The sequence below is a fragment of the Manis pentadactyla genome, chromosome 14 (genome assembly GCF_030020395.1).
Source record: "Manis pentadactyla isolate mManPen7 chromosome 14, mManPen7.hap1, whole genome shotgun sequence".
Lineage (NCBI taxonomy): Eukaryota > Metazoa > Chordata > Mammalia > Pholidota > Manidae > Manis > Manis pentadactyla.
In genome coordinates this window covers 14,215,626-14,235,124 of record NC_080032.1, presented here as the reverse complement: position 1 = coordinate 14,235,124, position 19,499 = coordinate 14,215,626, and the positions used below count along the sequence as shown (strand labels likewise).

Here is a 19,499-nt window from a genome sequence, read left to right as displayed (position 1 = left end):
GTTGTGTCATCAGGTAACATCAGGGCTGAAAGAGACACTGGCCAAGAGCCAGAGCCGAATCCAGTCAACCCACTTGTCTGACACGAATAACCCAAAGCCTAGAGAAGGGAATGACACACCCAGCATCTCAGGGCACCAGTGCCAGGAGAGGAGCCAGATCACTGGACCCCTGTGCTCTTAACACACTGACTGATAACACAGATCATCAAACACCACCTTGGTATTCTAGCACCTTCCACCCCACAATGAGCCTTCACACATGACGCTAACTTGAGATTCTGAGCAGTCTTGAAAGTGAGCTGAGTAACTAACTTTCCAGAAGGGTTGCCTCACTATAATTTATCCCAAAATTGTTTAAGCAATTTATCAGGAATGTCGGCGACTTCCCAGAAGGAGCTGTCCTGTCCATTCCACCCAACAGAACCTTCCCTTCCCGGTCAAGTTGGAGATGATTTCCTCTTCTTGCTCCCAAAAAGGTGGGTCTCGGTTTTGGGGCAGAAGTCCTCAAAGAATTCCCGGGGAAGATTTGATTTTCAAATGCCCCATGCTCTTCCCGGAAGCACACCGCCGTCCCTCCCACCCCAACATCTTCCCCCTCTCCCAGGTTCCGCTGTGCCCTGGGGACAAGGTGTATATTTGAAAGTATTTCCTGGTTGATGTCCTGTGCTTCCCACCTCCATCGTGACTTTGCAAATCACTGCCCCAAAGTCCACCTGTATTTCCCATACTTTAGCTGCCACCAGGTGGAGAGAGGTGCCAATGTAGGTCATACAGGCTTCCCAGGAATGGCAGGAGACACTTCTTACCGCTTTCTTGCCCTGTGCTTGGAGAAGACATCACTAAGCAATATGGCATCTTTCCTATTGATACAGGAAAGCTAGAGCCTACTAGCAACCTCTGAATCCTTCTCAAAACAGCATTCTAGGCAGGCACCACCCGTCAGTCATGGACAGGTGTAAAGAAACCTAACTTCCATCTCTAAAATGGTTCATCTCCTTCCTCCGGCATGGGGACATGCCAAAGAAGCTAAGATGAATATACCTGAGCAAAATTTTCATAAATACCAGTACACCTGCCTTGGCTAATTACCTTTTTTGTCTCACTGAAATAAAACACTTTGCAAGAGGCAATATGGTCTGGCAGAAAGCACCAGACCGAAACAGCACACCAGCTTTTCAATCATTCAGTCCAGCATTCGAATCCTGACTGTCGATTTCCAGCAGTGGACCCTAACCTCCTTGAGTCTCAGTTTCCTCATCTGGACAATGGGGATGATGATAATAATAGTAAATACTTGAAAGAGGAGAGAGCAAGTTGCCAAGGTCTGGTCTTCCATCAGGACTGAGAAAGATGAGGCTCGGGAAAAGGGAAGATCAAGGGGCTGGTGGTTCCCGGTGAAAGCAGGGCAAACTTGGCACATGGCTTACACCTCTCAGTGCTCCGAAACCCCCTGGGCTGGTTCCTCCTTGGTTCAATCCGATTTGCTAGGGGCGTTGGCCTAAGAAGGTTAAGTAATACTTCCTAGCACCACGGAAACACATTGTCATGCATGCACGCAAGAGGTATATTTTGCTTGGCTCTGGCCAAAATTTGTGGTGTGATCTTGAGCAAATCACTTCCCCCTTGTGGGTCTTCAACTCCGTAGGCAGGGCATCAGAGTATCATGATTCTCAAACTTGGTCACCAGGGCCCTTAATTTCCTAGTCATCCAATCAAAACCTAGTCCTTTTTGCTGAGGGTAGGCCCCCAACCAGAACCTTGCAACACTACCTTGCATAAAACACACAAGGGTGAGCTGTCTTTAGTTTCCTGTTCCGTTTCTTTAGAGGGAGCAACAACATAAAGCCATCTGCAAGAGCATGAGGGAATAATTCTGGATTTTTCCAGTATTTCCTTAGTCTTTTACAGTTGCTTCACTCTTATCTAAGTCCATGCAACATTATATGAAAATTGCCTTTACTGCTTCTTTCCAAAGAATTCATGCTGGTTGAAAACATTGGTTTTCTAAGAAAAGATACCATTTGCACTTATTTTTGGATCTCCTTATATATAGTTAGTGAAAAACATGCATTTCATTAACAAGCACAATTGCCAAAAAGGCACTTGGGAGCCAACCAGATCTTTGATTTACATACAATCGAATGGTGAGCAGAGTGTCCTGTGGACCCTCACACGCTTCACGGTTCCCTTTTGCCTTTGGCTTAAGTCACAGGATATACAGGAGTGGGGAGTGCCAATTAATAGAGCTGGCTAAGGAAAAGGTTAACTAAGAAAGTTAGCTCATTGGCATTTATAGACTCCTTCATCCAAGAATATACATTGTTCTCAAGCTCACATTGGACATTCACCAAGACAGACCACATTCTGGGCCCTAACAAATTCCAAAGAACAGATATCATGCAGAGTATGCTCTCTACCGCAATGGAATTAAATAAGAAACCAGTGAAAGAAAGCTATCTGGAAAATTCCAACATATTTGGAGATCAAAAAACACACTTGTAAGTAATACAAGGGTCAAAGAAGTTTTGGAAATTTTAAAATATTATGCTCTGAATGAAAAGACGACAAATTAAAGTTTGTGGGATGCAGTGAGGGCAGTGCACATGGAGGGATTTTGTTAGCATTGAACACATAATATTAGAAGGAAGAATAGGAAGGTTGAACAGGTGGAACAGGGAGATTTTTGAGGAAGTGAAACTGTTCTGCCTGATTGTATCATGATGGACACATGACGTGATGCATTTGGCAAACCCACGGAATGCACAATGCAGAATGAACCTTAATGTAGACTATGAACTTTAGTTAATAACATTTCTGTATCGATTCAGTTGTAACAAATGTGGGCAGGGGAAACCATGGGTGGAAGGAGAGGGGGTACCTGGGACCTCTTGCCTTCTGTCCAAGTTTTCTGTAAACATACAACTGTCATAAGAAATAAAGTCTATTAATCAAAAGGAAAAACAATACACTATGATGTCATTTTTTTTTTTAAAAAGAAAAGAGAACAGTGTTTGTGTGTATGCTTGTGGAAATACCTGGAAAGATCTATACCAAAATGTGCACAGTGGCAGTCTTTGAGTTTCAGGATCATGGTGGTCTTCATGCTTCCTGATTTCTCTCCCTTTTCTCTTTGCACTATGCTCGTACTGCTGCAAAGATCACAGGGCATTATGAAACAATTTGTCAGCGACAACAGCAGATGAAGAAGGACACCCAAAAATCTGTTTTTAACTATGATTTTTCTTGGACGAGGTGCTAACAGGGGCTAAAAGCACCATTCCAGAGTGCAGCCTGGAGAAGGGCCTGACGTGCTAGCTCATTAAAGGACCAGAGGAGTTTCCAGGGAGTGGAGGGAGGGGCGATCAGGGAGAGCAGATACAGTTCAGGAATCAATGTGCAGTTTGCTAAGCTCCTCCCTTCCCAGGAAACGAAACCGAGAGCTGCCAGGCTGAGGCAGCCGAAGGGAGAGAAGCTGACCGCTTCCTGGAGCCCGTTCACAGCCACTGGCTCTCCCGTCCCTGCCCCGGGCATCATGGGGGAGCTCAGAGACATCCCGGCCACGCATCTGGACAAGTATATCGAAGACCAGCTCCTGCCAGACACGCATTTCCGCGTGCAGGTGAACCAAGCCATCGACATCATGTCCAGTTTCCTGAAGGAGAGGTGTTTCCAAAGAGCTGCTCATTCTGTCCGGGTGTTGAAAGTTGTGAAGGTGAGTCCAGGCCTGCCTGCCTGGGGAAGGGGTGGCTGGGCGGGCAGGCTCCCACGGAGACAGACAGAGGACAACAGGTGAGCTCTCTGGGGCTGCTGGTGTCTGATTTATCCAAACCAAAAATATAATCGCAGCTTGTGAGAATAGATTCTTCAGTGAGAATCTGAAATCTGTAATTTCTTTTTATTAGAGTATCGTTGATATACAGTCTTATATTGGTGTCAAGTACACAACACAGTGATTTAACAGTTACCCATATTATTTAATCCTCACCCCCTCTAGTGCAGCTACTATCTGTCAACATAGGAAGGTGTTACAGAATCATTGGCTGTATTCTCCATGCTGCACTACCATCCCTGCGACCAACTTCTATTATGATTGAGAAGTTTTGTGCCCCTATACCCGGCTCCGCCTCCCATCCACCTACCCCAGCCCCCCCCTCATGGTAACCACCAGTCACTTCTCAGTGTCTATGAGTCTACTGCCATTTTGTTCATGTGGTTTTGTTTTGTTTTTAGATTCCACAAATAAGTGAAATCATATGGTATTTGTCTTTCTCCACCTGGCTTATTTCACTTACATCTGTAATTTTTAAAATAAATGCCCTGGGTAAAGTTTGTGAACCACTGTCCTAGGCCATGTCCATTTCAGAGATAGGGAAACTGAGGCCCAACTCTAGTACATGATTGTTAATTCATGGCCAGCCTGGGGACTGACTCATCATTTCTGTAGTATTGTGAGCTGGTTAATAGTATTAATTTTGAAAGCAGAGAGCATCTAATGGCTGTGAAACTTTGAACAAATCACCTAACCTATCTGTACCTCAATTTCCGCATCCGTGACTCCCAATAACTTACAGGGCTGGGCAAACTAAGTCTACCAGCATATAATCAGATAAGATAGTAAAGGACAGGAAGGAAAGAACGCAGACTCTAGAACAAGGCAGCCAGGATTTGAACTGCATTCTGCCACCTACTGCCAGTGTGATTGGGCTGTTATATAATCTCTCAGGGCATCTATTTCTCCACCTAAAAATGGACACTAATAATAACAGTACCTAAGTCATACAGTCCTTGTGAACATTACAGGAGTTAAGACTGGTCACACCCTCAGAACAGTGGCTAGCACTCAAGAATGTTAGGGATTGCTCTTGTCATTTTACTTAGGAGGCTCTTCTCAATAAATGTTAATTCCTACTCTCCTCACATTTTAGGGTGGCTCCTCAGGCAAAGGCACGTCCCTCAGAGGCCGATCTGATGCTGACCTCGTCGTCTTTCTCAGCCCCCTTACAAGTTTTCAGGAGCAGCTTCAGCACAGAGGAGAGTTCGTCAGGGAAATTAGGAGACAGCTGGAAGCCTGTCAACGAGAGAAAAAGTTTGATGTGGTGTTTGAGGTCCAGAATCCGCGATGGGAGAAGCCCCGTGCACTGAGCTTCATGCTCAGGTCCCCCCGTATCCAAGAGGGGGTGGAGTTTGACGTCCTGCCTGCCTTTGATGTCCTGGGTGAGTATTCGCAGACACATAGGGTTCCTGCCTTTGTCCTATGACAGGGCTTTTTTCTCTCTCCATATTTCTGAGCACGAATTTCCCACAGTTTGAGAGTCTTACCAAAGTAGGACATCCCTTCACAATGAGATCTTAGCATCTCTCTTGAAGCAAGACGAGTAAGGTCATAATCAGCCACGGGAGTGGCATTAAACAGCATATTGGCACAATTTGGGGGCAAGACATTTCTTATACAACACCTGCCAGGCTTGCTAATTCTACTTATCATGTACGTTACACTTACCCAGAGCCTGGCACATACTAGGAGTTTAAAAATGTGAGTTCCCCAACTGTGAAGCAGGGCACCCCAGGACAAACACAGTGAACCAATTCATAGGGGTACAGGGAACAGCTCAGATTTTAAATTTTGCGGGGAAACAGCGACATCTGTCAGACAGCACAGAAACTACTACTCTTAAGTTGTATGGACTTAAATGGAACTGTTAGGGAATTCTTTCGGTCCAGGGGTCCTGTGAAGAAAATGCTGAAACCCCGAAAGCGCCAGAAATGAGAACGTTTGGGAATGTCTCTTTGTTGCCACATCCTGCCTTGGCCTGGGTACGATGGTTACCAAAAAATAAGAAAGAGAGAGGAAGGGCATGCCAGGCAGAGGGAACAGCACAGGCCAAAGCCCAGAAGTGAGAAGAGATCAGGGTGGATTGGGAAATCGAAAGAAATGCTGAGGATGAGTGGAGGGCAGAGGGCAAGGAGGAAATGCTGGGACAGGAGCCAGGAGCTGGTCCTGCAGACACTTGTAGCCTTGGTACTGAATCTCTCCTGCCCACACGGGAAGCCTGGAAGGGTTTCAGGAGGGAAAGTACCATGATCAGATTTATGTATTAGAATGTGGCCCCAACTAGTGTGGGAAAAAATTGGAAAAGAGGCAAGACTGGACTGAGACATCCAGTCAACAACCATAGGCACAGATTATCTATTGAGCACCTACTGTGTGCCAGGCACTGCTCTATGACCATGAATGAGCCAAACAAGGAATCTTTCTCCAGGAGCCTGATAGTAAACATACAAACAAGATACACGACCCTGGCTGAGACAAAAGCTAAACAGGGTATCATGGGGGTAGAGGGCTTTTTTAGACAGGGTGACAAGGGAGAGCCCTCTGAGGAGGTGACATCTGAGCTAAGGCCCTAGGATGAGAAGGAGCCAACCAGGGGAAGATATGGGGGTTCCAGGAAAAGGAAACAGCAAGTGCAAAGGCCCTGAGACAGGGATGAGCTTAACATATGTGAGGAAGAGAAAAAAGACCAGGGGAGTAAGTGGAGAGGGCAGCGAGGCAGGAGGTAAGGTGAGAGAGGAGGCAGGAGACAGATTGCCCCTGACCACACAGGCCACCGTGGGCACTCTGGATCTTACTCCAGATGTCCTGGGAAGCAAGAAGTGGTGTGATCAGATTTTAAAAGGCCTCTCTGGGTGCTGGGGTGAGAATGGGCAGTGGAGGAACCAGCAAGGAGGCTGCTGCCTTGGTCCGGGAGAGTGATGGTGATGGCGTGGGCGGGGTGATGGCAGCAGAGACGGGCCTCAGGGCCCCTGGCTGTAGGCTGCTGCTGCTTCGACTGCAACCCACACGGCCAGGGAGCTGTCTCCCCAGAGCAGCTGGAAGAACCTCAGAGAAGAGCTGACATCTGCAAGCTACATATTCTTCCCGAACAGGTCAGTTGACCAGCGACTACAGACCTGACCCCCAAATCTACATCCGGCTCATCCAAGAGAGCCAACGCCTGGGGAGAGGAGGTGAGTTCTCCACCTGCTTCACGGAGCTGCAGCGAGCCTTCCTCAAGCAGCGTCCGACCAAGGTGAAGAGTCTCATCCGCCTGGTCAAGCGCTGGTACCAAGAGGTATGGCCCTCCCAGCCAGACGGAGCAGAGAGAGGCGTGGGGAGGGGAGGGGGGAGGGGGAAGAGGGGAAGGAGGGGGAAGAGGGGCAGGGGCAAGGGAAGCGGGGGAGGAAGGGCAGGAGGCGGGAGGGGCAGGGCCTGGGACAGGTGCCAGTGGACCCAAGGTACCTCCCCGTACTGGTCTGTCCCAGCTCAGGGAATGGTAACCCCACCCTTCCAGGTTCTCTGGCCCAGACCATGGGTCTTTCTTGACTCTTTTAGACCCTTCATCCCCCCGCCCAATCAGCAAATGATGCTGGCCTGGCATGTAGAATGTATCTCTGATTCATCAGTTGTCACCACCTCCTACACTCTCATCCTGGTCCACGCAGTGTGGGGGACTCTTGGGATCTCTCCTGGACCTGCCTCTCTGCACCCCCATCTCTGCCCCCTGCCCCTCCCCCAGGCCGATGCTGCCCTCCTCATTGTTCCTCCAGGAGGGAAACTGCCACAGCCTCCTGGCCTGTGCATTTGCTTGTTTGTTTAGGTCTGTGTCCCCACAAAAAATGTATATGAAAGAGGAACGTGGACGTTTCACTCACTGCCCTATCCCCAGAACCAAGAACAGTGCCTGGCACATAATATAGGCTAACATGTACTCTGTGCTTAGCTTGTACAAGGCTCGTCGTATTTAATCTTTTGTGAATGTGATTTGCATTTCTGTTCACCTTTAAATGTCTTATATTTTACTTTCATGGCACGTCTGTGAGCTGAGGAAGGGTAGGCATTATTATTAAAGCCATTTTACAGAAAGAGAAACTAAGAGTCAGATGGCTCTTGGTGCTAATAAGGACAGAATGAAAATGTGGGTTTGGGTCTTCTGACTCAGGAGTTTACCTAATATACAATAAGCATTCTATATATTTTTGGATGAATGGATAAGTAAAAGAAAATAATTAAGGATAATCTGCCTACTTTAGAAACGACCCCATAGGCAAAGCAAGACGACCATTTATTTGTTGGACTTGATGTTCCAGGGATTTTGACCAAGGAGGCTGAGCATTTTTGAACTTAACAAATGTGGTTCTTGACAAGCACAACCCTGCCCCTGAGGACAGTGAAAATTCATAAGATTTTTGGTAACCGTGGTGATGGGGGGACAAGGATGCTACTGATAATTAGTGGAAAGAAGCCAGGAATACTGGCTGTTTTACAATGAGACAGTCCTGCGCAGCAAAGGATTGTCCTTTCCTTCCTTCCTTCCTCCCCGCCTTCCTCCTTTCTTTCTTCCTTCCAGCCTCTAAAACAACACAGGCACCTTACCATACTTTACCGCCACACACCACCACGGACCTCTAACTTACATGCTACTTTCTGTTGTGTATTTTAAGTCTCCACATTTTCAAGTCCCTCCCAGCATGATGATTGTTTTACATAGCCAATGTTTGTTCAATCTACCCACATATTTACCATTCTTGTCACTCTGAGTTCTTTCCTTCATCTCTGTCTGTCTGGTATCACTTTCCTTCTTCCTGAAGTATGTCCTTTTGGGGATGGTCTTTTCACAGTGAACTATTAGTTTTTGTTCCTCTGCGAAAGTCTTGATTTTACCCTCATTGTTGAAGGGTATTTTTGTTGGGTAGGTGGTCTTATCAGTACATTAAACATAGCATTCCCTCGTCCAGTGTCACTAGTGAGAAGTCAGTTGACAGTCTCTGTGGCTCCTTTGTAGGTAATGTGTCGTATTCCTCTGGCTGCATTTCCATTTTTCTCTTTGTCTTTGATTTTGTTTAGTTTCAATCTGATGTGTCTTAGTGATGATTCCCTTTTATTTGTCCTGCTTGGGGTTCATTGGGTTATTGGAATTCCTGAACCTACGAATGGGTATCTTTCATCAGTTTTGGAAACTCTCAGTTGTTTCTCTCTAAAGAGAGGGAACATTGTCTAAATATGGTCTCTCCTAAATATTGTCTAATATATTCTCCTAAAATATCATCTGTCTCCCTCCCCTCAACTCTTGGAACTCCAATTAAATGTATATTACACCCTCCTTATCTTTATACCCTCTTCTATATTTTCCATCTTTTTGTCTCTCCATGCTTTATTCTGAATAGTCTGTTCTGATATGTTCTCCAATTCATTAAATTTCCCCTAACCATATCTAATCTGCTGTTGGGTTATTGATTACAGTTACTGCCATTTTTGTCTATTTTGTCTATTTCTATTTTATTCCTTTCACATATGACATGTTACTTTCTATGGCTTCTAATTCCCTGCTACTTCAACCTCATCTTTTATTTCTTTGAACATCATACTCCTAGCTATTTTAAAGTCTATATTTGATCCTTTGATATTTAAAGTTTTGTGGATTTATTGCTATTTTCTCATTTTTTCACTGGTCATACTCTTGGTGTCTTGTTTCCTTGTGTGCCTGGTTATCTATGTGCTGGTCATTGTATCTGAAAATTATTAGTGCAATAATTTGAGGCTTTGGATTATATATTTCACTCCAGCGAAATTTTGGCTGCCTCTTAGAAATACTACAAGTCCTTCCTCTCAGTTAATTTTCAAGTGTTCTTATGAGGTTGGTGCTATTTTTACCACTCACTTGGCAGATGAGAAAATGACACTTCAAGAGTCTCCCCAGAATTGGACAGCGGTGGAGCTAGGATTCAAACCCACATGAGTCAGAATCCAGAACCCTTGCTCTCAGCCAGGAGTTAGGGACCTTTCTCCAGGAAGGCATAGGTAGTGAATATTTTAGTTTTTGTGCCCACATGGTCTCTGTCACAACTATTCAACTCTGTCTTCACAGCCTGGAAGCAGCCTCAGACTGTACATAAATGAATGGGTGTGGCTTTGCTCCAAGAAAATTTTATTTACAAAAACAGGTGGTGGGCTGGATTTGGCCTGTGGAAAACATGTTTTACACAAAAGCCAGACAAGCCCACTTTTCTGATTGTTTTTCCTCTTCTCAGTGTAAAAAGAAGCTTGGGAAGCCACTGCCACCTCAGTATGCCCTGGAGCTCCTGACAATCTACGCTTGGGAGAAAGGAAGCATGGAGACAGAATTCATCACTGCACAGGGATTTCTGACCGTGTTGAAACTAGTCCTGAACTACCAGCAGCTTTGCATCTACTGGACAAAGTATTACACCTTGGAAGACCCTTTTATTAAACGCTACGTGATGGCACAGCTTGGGAAACCCAGGTACTCTTCACCTACATGGGTGAGCTCCCCACATAAACGGGCCCCTGAATACAGCTGCAGCACCTTGGAGATGGAGGAAGTGAGAGGGCTCCTCATTGATTATTGATCATCTTCAGTTGTCAGTCATTGTGTTGAGCACCTAACTACTGCCATCCCACCTGAACAACAATCTCCAACCCTGGGAGGCAGGCACTAGGCTAACCACTTTACAGATGTGTAAAATGAGGTCCAGAGAGGTAAGAAGCTCGTCCACACCTTAACAGAATGAGTGGACCAGCTGACATGTGAACTAAAGTAATAGCAGCTACAGCACTACTAGCTGCTCCCAGCGATTAAAAGCTGCTATAAGACACATCCTAACAGTAGTAAAAAGTATTATCATTATAATTGACATGTATGGATCCCTATGTTCCATACCGTGCTGAGCATATCACGTGCTTTGTCTCGATCCTCATACCATAGCCTTGAGACAGGCACGTTCATCTGTCTTCATTTCATAAATGAGGAAACTGAGGCTTAGAGAGGCCAAGCGCCTGCCCATGGGCACACCACTAATACAGGCCAGAAGGTGAGATTTGAACCCAGTTCCATCAGGTCCCAGCGCAAGTCCCTTCTCCCTTGTGTGCACTGCGTGCCATGGGATGGGGGGCTCTCAGGACACACCCCAGGGAACAGCACCCTGCTGGGCTCTTCCTCCTGCCCTGAATCCCAGCCTGCACCAGGCGGGTTTTTCTGTCTAGACTCTCCAAACACACCCTAATTCCTCACCTTTCTAAACATTACTCTCTAGGCCTGTAATTCTGGACCCGGCTGACCCTACAGGAAACGTGGCTGGTGCAGAACCAAACAGCTGGCCGCGGCTGGCACAAGAGGCCAGAGCCTGGCTGAATTATCCCTGCTTTAAGAAATGGGATGGGTCTTCAGTGGGCTCCTGGGACGTGCAGGTGAGACCTTCTGCTTGCTCCGTGTCCTCCTCCGCCCCCCACCCCACAGCACGGGGCGTGGAGCTGGAAGCCATTCTTCCCAAAGAAATTGCCTCTTGCCAGAGGTCACTCATGTCTGTGTAGTTCCACGCCATCCTCCATGTTGTGCAGTCATTGTGGCCCCGTTCAGGGGGTTTCTGGAATTGGCACTTCCCTGGCCCAGAGTCACTCTTTAATTACTGTTGCCTTGGCCAGAGGCAACTCTTCGAACAGCTCTGGCGGCTCATTCCACCAAGAATAATAATGAGTAATACCGGCCTCTGCTTACTGAATAGTTGCTCAGATGTTTTCTACTCCTGACTCACAGATGAGGAAAGGAAGCTCAGAGAGGGAAAGTCACCTCCTCAGAGACATTCAGCCAGGGGGCGGTAGAGCCAGGATTCAGGCTCCGCAGAGTCCGGCACCCTCACTCATTCCATGCTCACCAGCCTGCCTTGCATCCCTCCACTTCCCATCTGACAGACAGAGGCTCAGAGCAGCTGAGTGATGTGAGCACGTCACACAGCTCAGCAGGGGCGGAAGGACCTGACCCTGGATCTCTCCACTCCTGGAGTAGGGGTCTTTCCTCTGCCAGGGGATGGATGATGTCACAGGGGGGTGTCCTGAAAGCAAACTGAGATGGAGTTTAGTACAAAGGATATTTCAAGGGGAACCACTGAACCAGCACCTTGGGGGGGCAGGAGAAGGAAGCAGGGGTGGGTGCAGGGAGGAGTCCAGCTGGGCTACAGCCAGATGACAGTCTCCCCCAACCCTTCCCTGGGGTAGCCTGGTGCTTCCGGGGCCTGTGGAGTTGTCCTGCAGGAGTCTGAGCTGCTCAGGCCTTTATTCCCCCACATGGACCAGTCACTGAAGGTGGGCAACTCAGGAAGGGGCACGGCCTTGAATCGGGGGCTCTCTGCAGCCAAGGCAACCCTAAAGGGGCTGACCCTGAAGTCTGTCTGCTGGCTGCTGGGATTTGCTTGTCCTTCCTCAAGAGAAATCCAGGTGGCATGTCACAGTATCCACCATAAATGCTCGCTGACACTCAGTGCCAAGGTTGGAGGATCAGCTCTCTAATGTAACCATGGTCTTTACCCTTTCAGCTCAGAAACAACCTCTGCTCCATACCCTGAGTATGGACAGCACCCTATTCCCAGGGCCTCAGCGTCTACTCCCCAGGAGGAAAACAGCGGGACTTGTGCCATCCTCTGAATGCCACAGCATCCTGGGGGAAAGGGCTCCAGAGAAACCAGAGCCAGGCCCTCATTTCCAGGGGTGGGGTGCCTTGATCCAGAGAGGGCAGAGGACTGCCCCAAGGCTGGCAGTGACTTAGTGTCTGACCTAGATCCCCCTTCCCAGTGTTCTGCGCACCCTCTCCTATCATAGGTGGCTTCTCCCCGCAGCCCGGACTCCACCCCAGCCTGTCTCTGACTGATCTCTGGGAGAAAGCAGGGGAGATTTAGATGCGAGCATGGCATCGCAACCCTGACGTCATCTGTATTCCTAGTGGGGGGATTATGGTTTAATGTGCTATCAATAACAATAAAAACAATGGCGTATACCACTCATCGGGTGTTTATTAAGAGCTTGAAATGTGGTAGTGTGACTAAATGTTTTATTTTATTTCCCTTTATTAATTTGAATGCCAAAAGCCACTTTGGCTGGTGGCTACCATATGGGACAGTGCAAATCTAGATAATACTGAACTAATACCACCTATACTCATCTAGACCATATAATTTAAAAAAAAATCTCATTACTCTGGAGATGCTCCCAATATCTTAGACACTGGTAATCGAATCACACTAATAGAGTTTAATTTCCCAGGATTAGTTATATTTGTTAAAGATGTTTCAAAACCTTACCATCTATACATATTAAGGCGTAACGTAAATATCCCCCCCATGCTAGGCCACAAGAATTCTCACACTGCCCCCAGCCCCAGTGTCTATTCTGAGCCCATCGATCTGTATAGCTCCTCAGATGCCCTGGGGGCAGAATTTTCTACCTGCTTCACGGAGCTGCAGCACAACTTTGTTCTTTCCCGGCCCACAAAACTGAAGGATTTAATTCGCCTGGTGAAGCACAGGTACAGACAGGTATGACAGGCCTTATTCCAGCCGTCTGGTTACTGTGTTACCAGTGACCATTAACTGTCACATTAAACTGGCAAGTCAAGGACTCCGCGTGCCCATGTTCTCCCATGCTGGGGGCTGAGCCACTCTAGGCATCTTCCCACTCCTTAATCCCGAGTGTCTTGCCAATGGGTTTCAGCCCCAGGCAAGTTCGCTATGGATTCAGTGTGACCAAAGAAATTGACAGCAAAACGTTCTTGGGGTGAAAGGGTTATACCCAGGTTTATTTCCAGGTGGCAAGTCAGTCACTAGAATCCCATTCACTCAGAGAGTCTGCAGGCAGCAAGCCAGTCTCTGCCTCTGGGCCCCTCTGTCCATACAGTCGTCCCTCACAGCCATCCTCTGGGCCTCTGTCCTCGGTGCTGCCACCACTCCAGCCTCTGCTCTGCAATCCTGCAGCCTTGCAGCCCTGCCACCATGTCATGCCCAGAGCACTGGGTGGAGCTCTTTTTATAGTCAAATTGCCCACAGGTGTGCAGTGGGCTAGTCAACCAGGGCCAGGTGAGAATCCTGGCCACAGGAACTCTCATTTTATCCACACTCCACCCCTCCAGGATTCTCTCCTCTCAATCTCTGTGCCCTTAGTCCTCTGCAATGGTCCCTGTGCAAGGGAGCTCGAACATTGTTCTCCAGCCTCTCCAGCAAAAAGTCCTGCAGACACACAGGCTGGACTCGAGGCTCTGTCTCTGACCTCTGCCTCTTTGGTCTTAATGGCTGCAACTGCTGCTCTGGTTTCGGCTGTTGCCATAGCTCCAGTAAGATCCTATTTGGCTTCCTGTCTCATTTCCTCCCATCTGCTCCTGCCCTTATCAAATCAACCCACATCTGGGTCCTTGTAACCCTCACGGGGCCCTGTAAATTCTTCTTGTGAGTAGCAGGTCTTACTTCTTTCTGGATTCTCGTTGCTTCTGCCTCTCCTAAGTCTGCTACTGTACATGTCACCTCGCTCATGGGCTGCCCTAAGTGAGGGGAAAGAATGGCCACTAGAGACCCAAAGAGGGATGTAGGAGCCGTTTGAAGTACAGTATTTCTCATCCCAGTAGTGAAAATCTCTTCATCTGGGTTATAATTCTCTGGACTATAGATGGCATTTCTTATGCCTAGCTCTCGTAGCACCTGTTGGAGCTCAGCATATGTCTGCCATCTAACAGGAGAGGATGGCAGATCACCCGGATTGGGCCACACAGCACGAAGGGCAACCATAAGCCAATTGAGGAGGGAGTGACTCCCTGGGGTCTGATGTGCATTTTGTAATCGCTGCCTTAAGGCAGGCTGCACTGTCAGGGAAGACAGCTTTCCCATCTCTGATCCCAACAGAACACTTCCATCCACCCCTAAGTACCACAGACGCAGGGGCCAAGCTGATATTGACTCCGAGGGCTTCTGCCTAAACCGGGGGACCCAAATCCACCAGCTCAGCCTGAGTACAGGGGCGGGCCATGGAGTGCTCCACAACCTGGGGAGGGGGCCGCTCCTCTCCTTGGGGAACTTCCAGCTGCTGAGTCTTTATTTTCTTTACAACCACTGGGCGTGCTTTCAATACAGGAGGGGCCAGTGCCTCCAGCACCACCCGTTCATCCTTCCCCAGCTCCTCTATTTCTGGGGCTGATGGCACCTTTCTCTCCCTTCCCCCGAGTGCCTCCTCTGTTACTGTGCCTCACAACAATGCCAGCTCAGTTTTCAGAAGGTCTCTTACCTTCAGCTCAATGCTTCGCAGATGAGGTTCTCGTGCCACCTCCACCTGTGCTTCCCTCAGGAGTTTGTCCTTTTCCTTGATGGCCCCTTCCTCCTTCAGAACACCTGGCAGCGCTGCTGTCTCATCTTCAATGGCACCTTGCTGCTGGCGCTCTCATGCCGCCTCCTCCGGCATCAATGCCGTTTCCCTCCCCAGGGCATGCCCAGAAGTCTGCAGCTCGCATTATTGTGCCGCCTCTTGCAACAATGCCACTTCCCTCCTCAAGGAATCTACTGAAGTTTGCAGCTCGCCACCATTTCTCGGGTCTCCTCTGTAGACTTTTCTAATACTGTGAGAAGCAGCCAACCCACAGTCCCCGCTGCCTCCCGGGCACTCTGCTTCTCAAAGGATCTGCTTACTATACCAAGGGCCACCCCTACTGCCTCAGGTGTCACCACCACTTGCCTCCAGTCCTGGAGTGGGGCCCAGTCCTCTAGGAGGCACATCACCTCAGACCACATACCCATTGGGGGATGATCCACTGTCTCCCCATTCACAGGGGCAGCCCGCTGGAGCACCCCTCCCATAAAGACAGCCTGTCTTTTTCCTTGGTCAACACTGAACCCTGCCGACTTTCGCCAATTGTCTTGCCAACGGGTTTCAGCCCCAGGCAAGTTTGCTATGGATTCAGTGTGACCAAAGAAATTGACAGCAAAACGTTCTTGGGGTGAAAGGGTTATTTATACCCAGGTTTATTTCCAGGTGGCAGGTCAGTCACTAGAATCCCATTCACTCAGAGCAAGTCTGCAGGCAGCAAGCCAGTCTCTGCCTCTGGGCTCCTCTGTCCGTACAGTCGTCCCACACAGCCATCCTCTGGGCCTGTCCTCGGCGCTGCCACCACTCCAGCCTCTGCTCTCCTGCAGCCTTGCAGCCCTGTCATGCGCACAGCACTGGGCGGAGCTCTTTTTATAGAGTCAAATTGCCCACAGGTGTGCAGTAGGCTAGTCAACCAGGGCCAGGTGAGAATCCTGGCCACAGGAACTCTCATTTTATCCTCACTGAGTGTCTAGGTTTCCCATCACTAACTCCATGAGGCTGGGTCAGGCATAGAGCACCTCCTACCATCCAAGCTGCTGCATGTGGTTTATTTTGCCTTTGCTCTGACACCCGGTGAATCTGCAGGGATCCAAGCTATCCTGGCTACAAAGGACAGACAGAGCTGGGATTTGCATGTCTATAAATCGCCAGCATGGCTCACCTGCTGCTCAGTGTCCCTAATTAACAGACACAGATGCATCTCCGGGAAGGCACGTCAAAGCTACAGGTGAGATCAGGGACTGCATTTTCTATATCTGCTTCCATCAACTGTCTTACACACAGGGTAGTTTCTGCATATTTTCATGGCAGCAAACATCTGGCACAATACCAGTTCTTTCCCGAGTGGTCTCCTTTCTGTGTCCAGCTCCCTGAAGCCTGTGCTGGAGGGTGAGCCCTGTGGTTTCCATCCCAGAAAATCAGAGAAATAGCTTGACACCCAGCCCCTGAGCACTGCAGGGCTCAGAGCTATCATGTGACCTTGAGAAGCCACTTCACTCCCAACCTCCATCTTCATCTAAGATAGCCATCCATGCCAGTTTATAGGGTTGCAGAGGATTAGAAATGGCATAGGTAATGGCCCCACAATTAGCACATGGTGGATTTTTGTTAAATGGTGGCTATAGTACAACTCTAGGAGGTCATATATAGCTTCCTAGAAACCCGCATGTGCTGCGTACAAGCTGCTGATTGAGTCCCTGCAGACGTGCACTGCTCAGACCTCTGCCAGCCGACCAGCCCCACCAGCATGGCACCTCATGGGCCAGTGGTCCTGCTGCAGCACCCGCAGTCAGGAATGCGCCATCTCTGCCGCTCTCAGGGGGCTGGTGGCGCCTCCCTCCTCTAAGCAGTCTCGTCTGATGTTCCCACTCTCCCTTCAGTGTGAAAGGAAATTAAAGCAGAAGGTGAATCTACCCCCAAAGTACACCCTGGAGCTGCTCACCATCTATGCCTGGGAGCACGGCAGCGGCACAGTGAATTTTAACACCGCTGAAGGTTTCTGTACGGTCCTGGAGTTGATCACAAAATACCAGCAGCTCTGCATCTTCTGGACAGTCAATGACAACTTGGAGGATGAGACAATGAGGAACTTCCTACTGACCCAGATCCAGAGAACCAGGCGCCTCCCACCCAGCCCCTCCTTTTCTCCATCTGCTTCCCTCCAACATAATTCCAGCAACCCGGCTTCACTTTGCTGGGGTCATGATTCATTATTCTTCATGTGAACCTTTTTGGGAGGTGGGCGGTACCCAGCAGTCCCCCAAGGTCTCAAGCGCCACCATCCCAGGGAAGCAGGAGACAATGCCACCCAGAAGAAGAGGACCCAGATACCGGGTCCGTGACTTGCCTTCATCTTTCTCTGTCGCAAGGGAAAGCACGGATTCATTAGCAGGCCTACGAGACACGCAGGTTGGAAGCGTGTCCCTGAGAAACGATGCCAGCATTCACGGTGGATATCCTGCAGGGTTTTCTATCAGGTCAGGTTTTCTCTGCCCTCTCAGGCCTGCATCCCGCCAAGCCTGTGTGGCCTCCAAGAATGGCGAGGAATCTTACTGTACCTGCTCAGCACCACCAGCAGGGGGCAGAAGCAAGGGACACAAAGGAAGGAGGCGAAAGGAGGCTTGATGAGGAAGAGGGAGTGATTCACCTGTTCTGGGCTTTCTGGGGGAAGGACCAGGAGGCTGTCATGAGAATCTGTCCCCATCTGGGTGTCTCTCCCCTCTGGAGTGGGGTTGGGAGGACACACTCTGCAGAAGCAAACATTTCTTTCTTTCCAATTCAAAAAATCACCCAAACACAAATACCAAAAACAACCCAGGTTCATACATTTATATATATATTTTCTATATAGACCCAACTCTTCAGTAAACAATTACAAGATATGTTGGCAACACTGAGAAAAGGAGGGCACTCCACAGGCAGAATGACTCCCGCACGTGTGGTTCCAGGACACAAGGACAGAGTAAGCAGAGTGAGCCGAATAAATATGAGTTACTCCAAATTACAACCACAGACGCTTCTCTGGAACACCACCAAAGGGAGCGGAGGAGAGATCTTGTGCTCTACTTTGTGACTAGTCTGTCAAAAAAATAAATAAGAATTAGAAGGTCTAGGACCTGGGTCTTGCTAAAACAACATCTTCTGTAATGAACAGCTGAGTGGCAAAATAAAGTATCTGGAGGGAATTGTGCACTTTTTTCTCTCATCTTGGCAAGCTGGGGGGCCAGGGCAAGGGGGTGCAACTTCCCACAGAAACGCTTGGGAAGCAAGGGCTCCATCCGCCTGGACTCCATCCGCCACGCCTGGGAGGCCCCACCTGGAAGTTGGGGATTCAGATGGAGGCGTGTGACAAGAGGAAGCACCTCCCCAAGCGCGCAGGGAGGGTCATCTCGGTCCCAGTTCCAGGCAGGAGGACTAACACGCCCTCTCTGTGAGCGCATCAGTGTGCTATGAGTGTCCTCCCCTCTCCAAAACCCGGCCCGCCCTGCCCGGGAAGAGCATTCCTCCCGGACTCTCCGGTTCTCGCGATCCCGGTGCATTGTCAGAACAGCGAAGCTGGCAGCACTGCCCTACGCGGGGCACAGGTGGGCAGGGTGGACCGGCGACCCTCTGTGCGAGGACGTGGAGGGGAACTCTCCCAGACCTAGCCGTGCCCCTGGCGCCCGCTGTCAGCGGATGTTTCTCAAGGAAAACACACGCCTCGCTCTGCTCCGGCCGGCCTCTGCCTTCCCTTTTCTCCTCTGTCCTGAGTGAGCAAGGGCGCTTAGGGAAGCCAGCCTCCCTGAAAGCAGCCCTCGCCAACACACATCTTCCGGGCTTCTGGAGCCCCAGACCCACGTGCGGAAGGAGAAGAGGGGTCTTCCCGAGGAAAAGAGACGGGGATGTGGACTCTGCCTCACCCAGGGGCTCGGGCAGGACCCAGGGAAGCCTTGGGACGCTTCTCGGGTTCCATCACCCTTGCAGGAAGATGCCTTTCTCGAAAAGAAGGAAAGAGGTCTCTCCTGGGGTCAGGCAGAGGGGAAAAAAATGAGAGAGTACAACAAATGGGATCGTGGACCCCAAGTAGATTCAGGGAGCCCCGTGTGCCTTTTCTAAATAGGAGGAAGCCTCAGGACACAGGCGGCTGAGGTATAAAGTAAGCGGGGAGGGAGATCCATGTGCAGCCCCTCCTCTAGGCCAGTGGCTCTCAAATGGGGACATTTGGCAATGTCCGGAGACATTCTGGGATGTCACAATTGGCGTGGGGAGAGGGTGCTCCTGGTACCTGGGGGTTGGGGGAGGCCAGAGATGCTGCTCGGCATCCTACAACACCCAGAGGAGCCCCCATCAAAAA

At 49.3% G+C, this 19,499-nt stretch overlaps 3 protein-coding genes across 6 annotated transcripts in view; 2 read left to right on the top strand and 1 right to left on the bottom strand.

Annotated features, from left to right (window-relative positions):
- The first annotated feature begins 3,365 nt into the window (after nucleotides 1-3,365).
- OASL (2'-5'-oligoadenylate synthetase like) lies at nucleotides 3,366-12,826 on the top strand. The gene is made up of 6 exons (XM_057491843.1): nucleotides 3,366-3,712; nucleotides 4,926-5,214; nucleotides 6,925-7,109; nucleotides 10,066-10,298; nucleotides 11,089-11,242; nucleotides 12,364-12,826. Exons 1-6 carry the CDS (start codon nucleotides 3,533-3,535, stop codon nucleotides 12,391-12,393), a joined length of 1,071 nt encoding a protein of 356 aa, XP_057347826.1. The 5' UTR covers nucleotides 3,366-3,532; the 3' UTR covers nucleotides 12,394-12,826.
- Nucleotides 12,827-12,948: 122 nt separating this feature from the next.
- On the top strand, nucleotides 12,949-17,905 carry LOC130680691 (2'-5'-oligoadenylate synthase 2-like). Its single transcript, XM_057491844.1, has 2 exons — nucleotides 12,949-13,359; nucleotides 17,047-17,905. Exons 1-2 carry the CDS (start codon nucleotides 13,165-13,167, stop codon nucleotides 17,389-17,391), a joined length of 540 nt encoding a protein of 179 aa, XP_057347827.1. The 5' UTR covers nucleotides 12,949-13,164; the 3' UTR covers nucleotides 17,392-17,905.
- An 84-nt stretch (nucleotides 17,906-17,989) lies between these two features.
- LOC118924303 (small G protein signaling modulator 1) overlaps nucleotides 17,990-19,499 on the bottom strand; it is an 89,469-nt gene continuing 87,959 nt past the window's right edge. For all 4 annotated transcript variants that reach the window (XM_057491842.1, XM_057491836.1, XM_057491837.1 and 1 more), the window contains one exon: nucleotides 17,990-18,244. The gene's annotated coding sequence lies outside the window, so the exon portion shown is untranslated. The remainder of the gene's footprint in view (nucleotides 18,245-19,499) is intronic.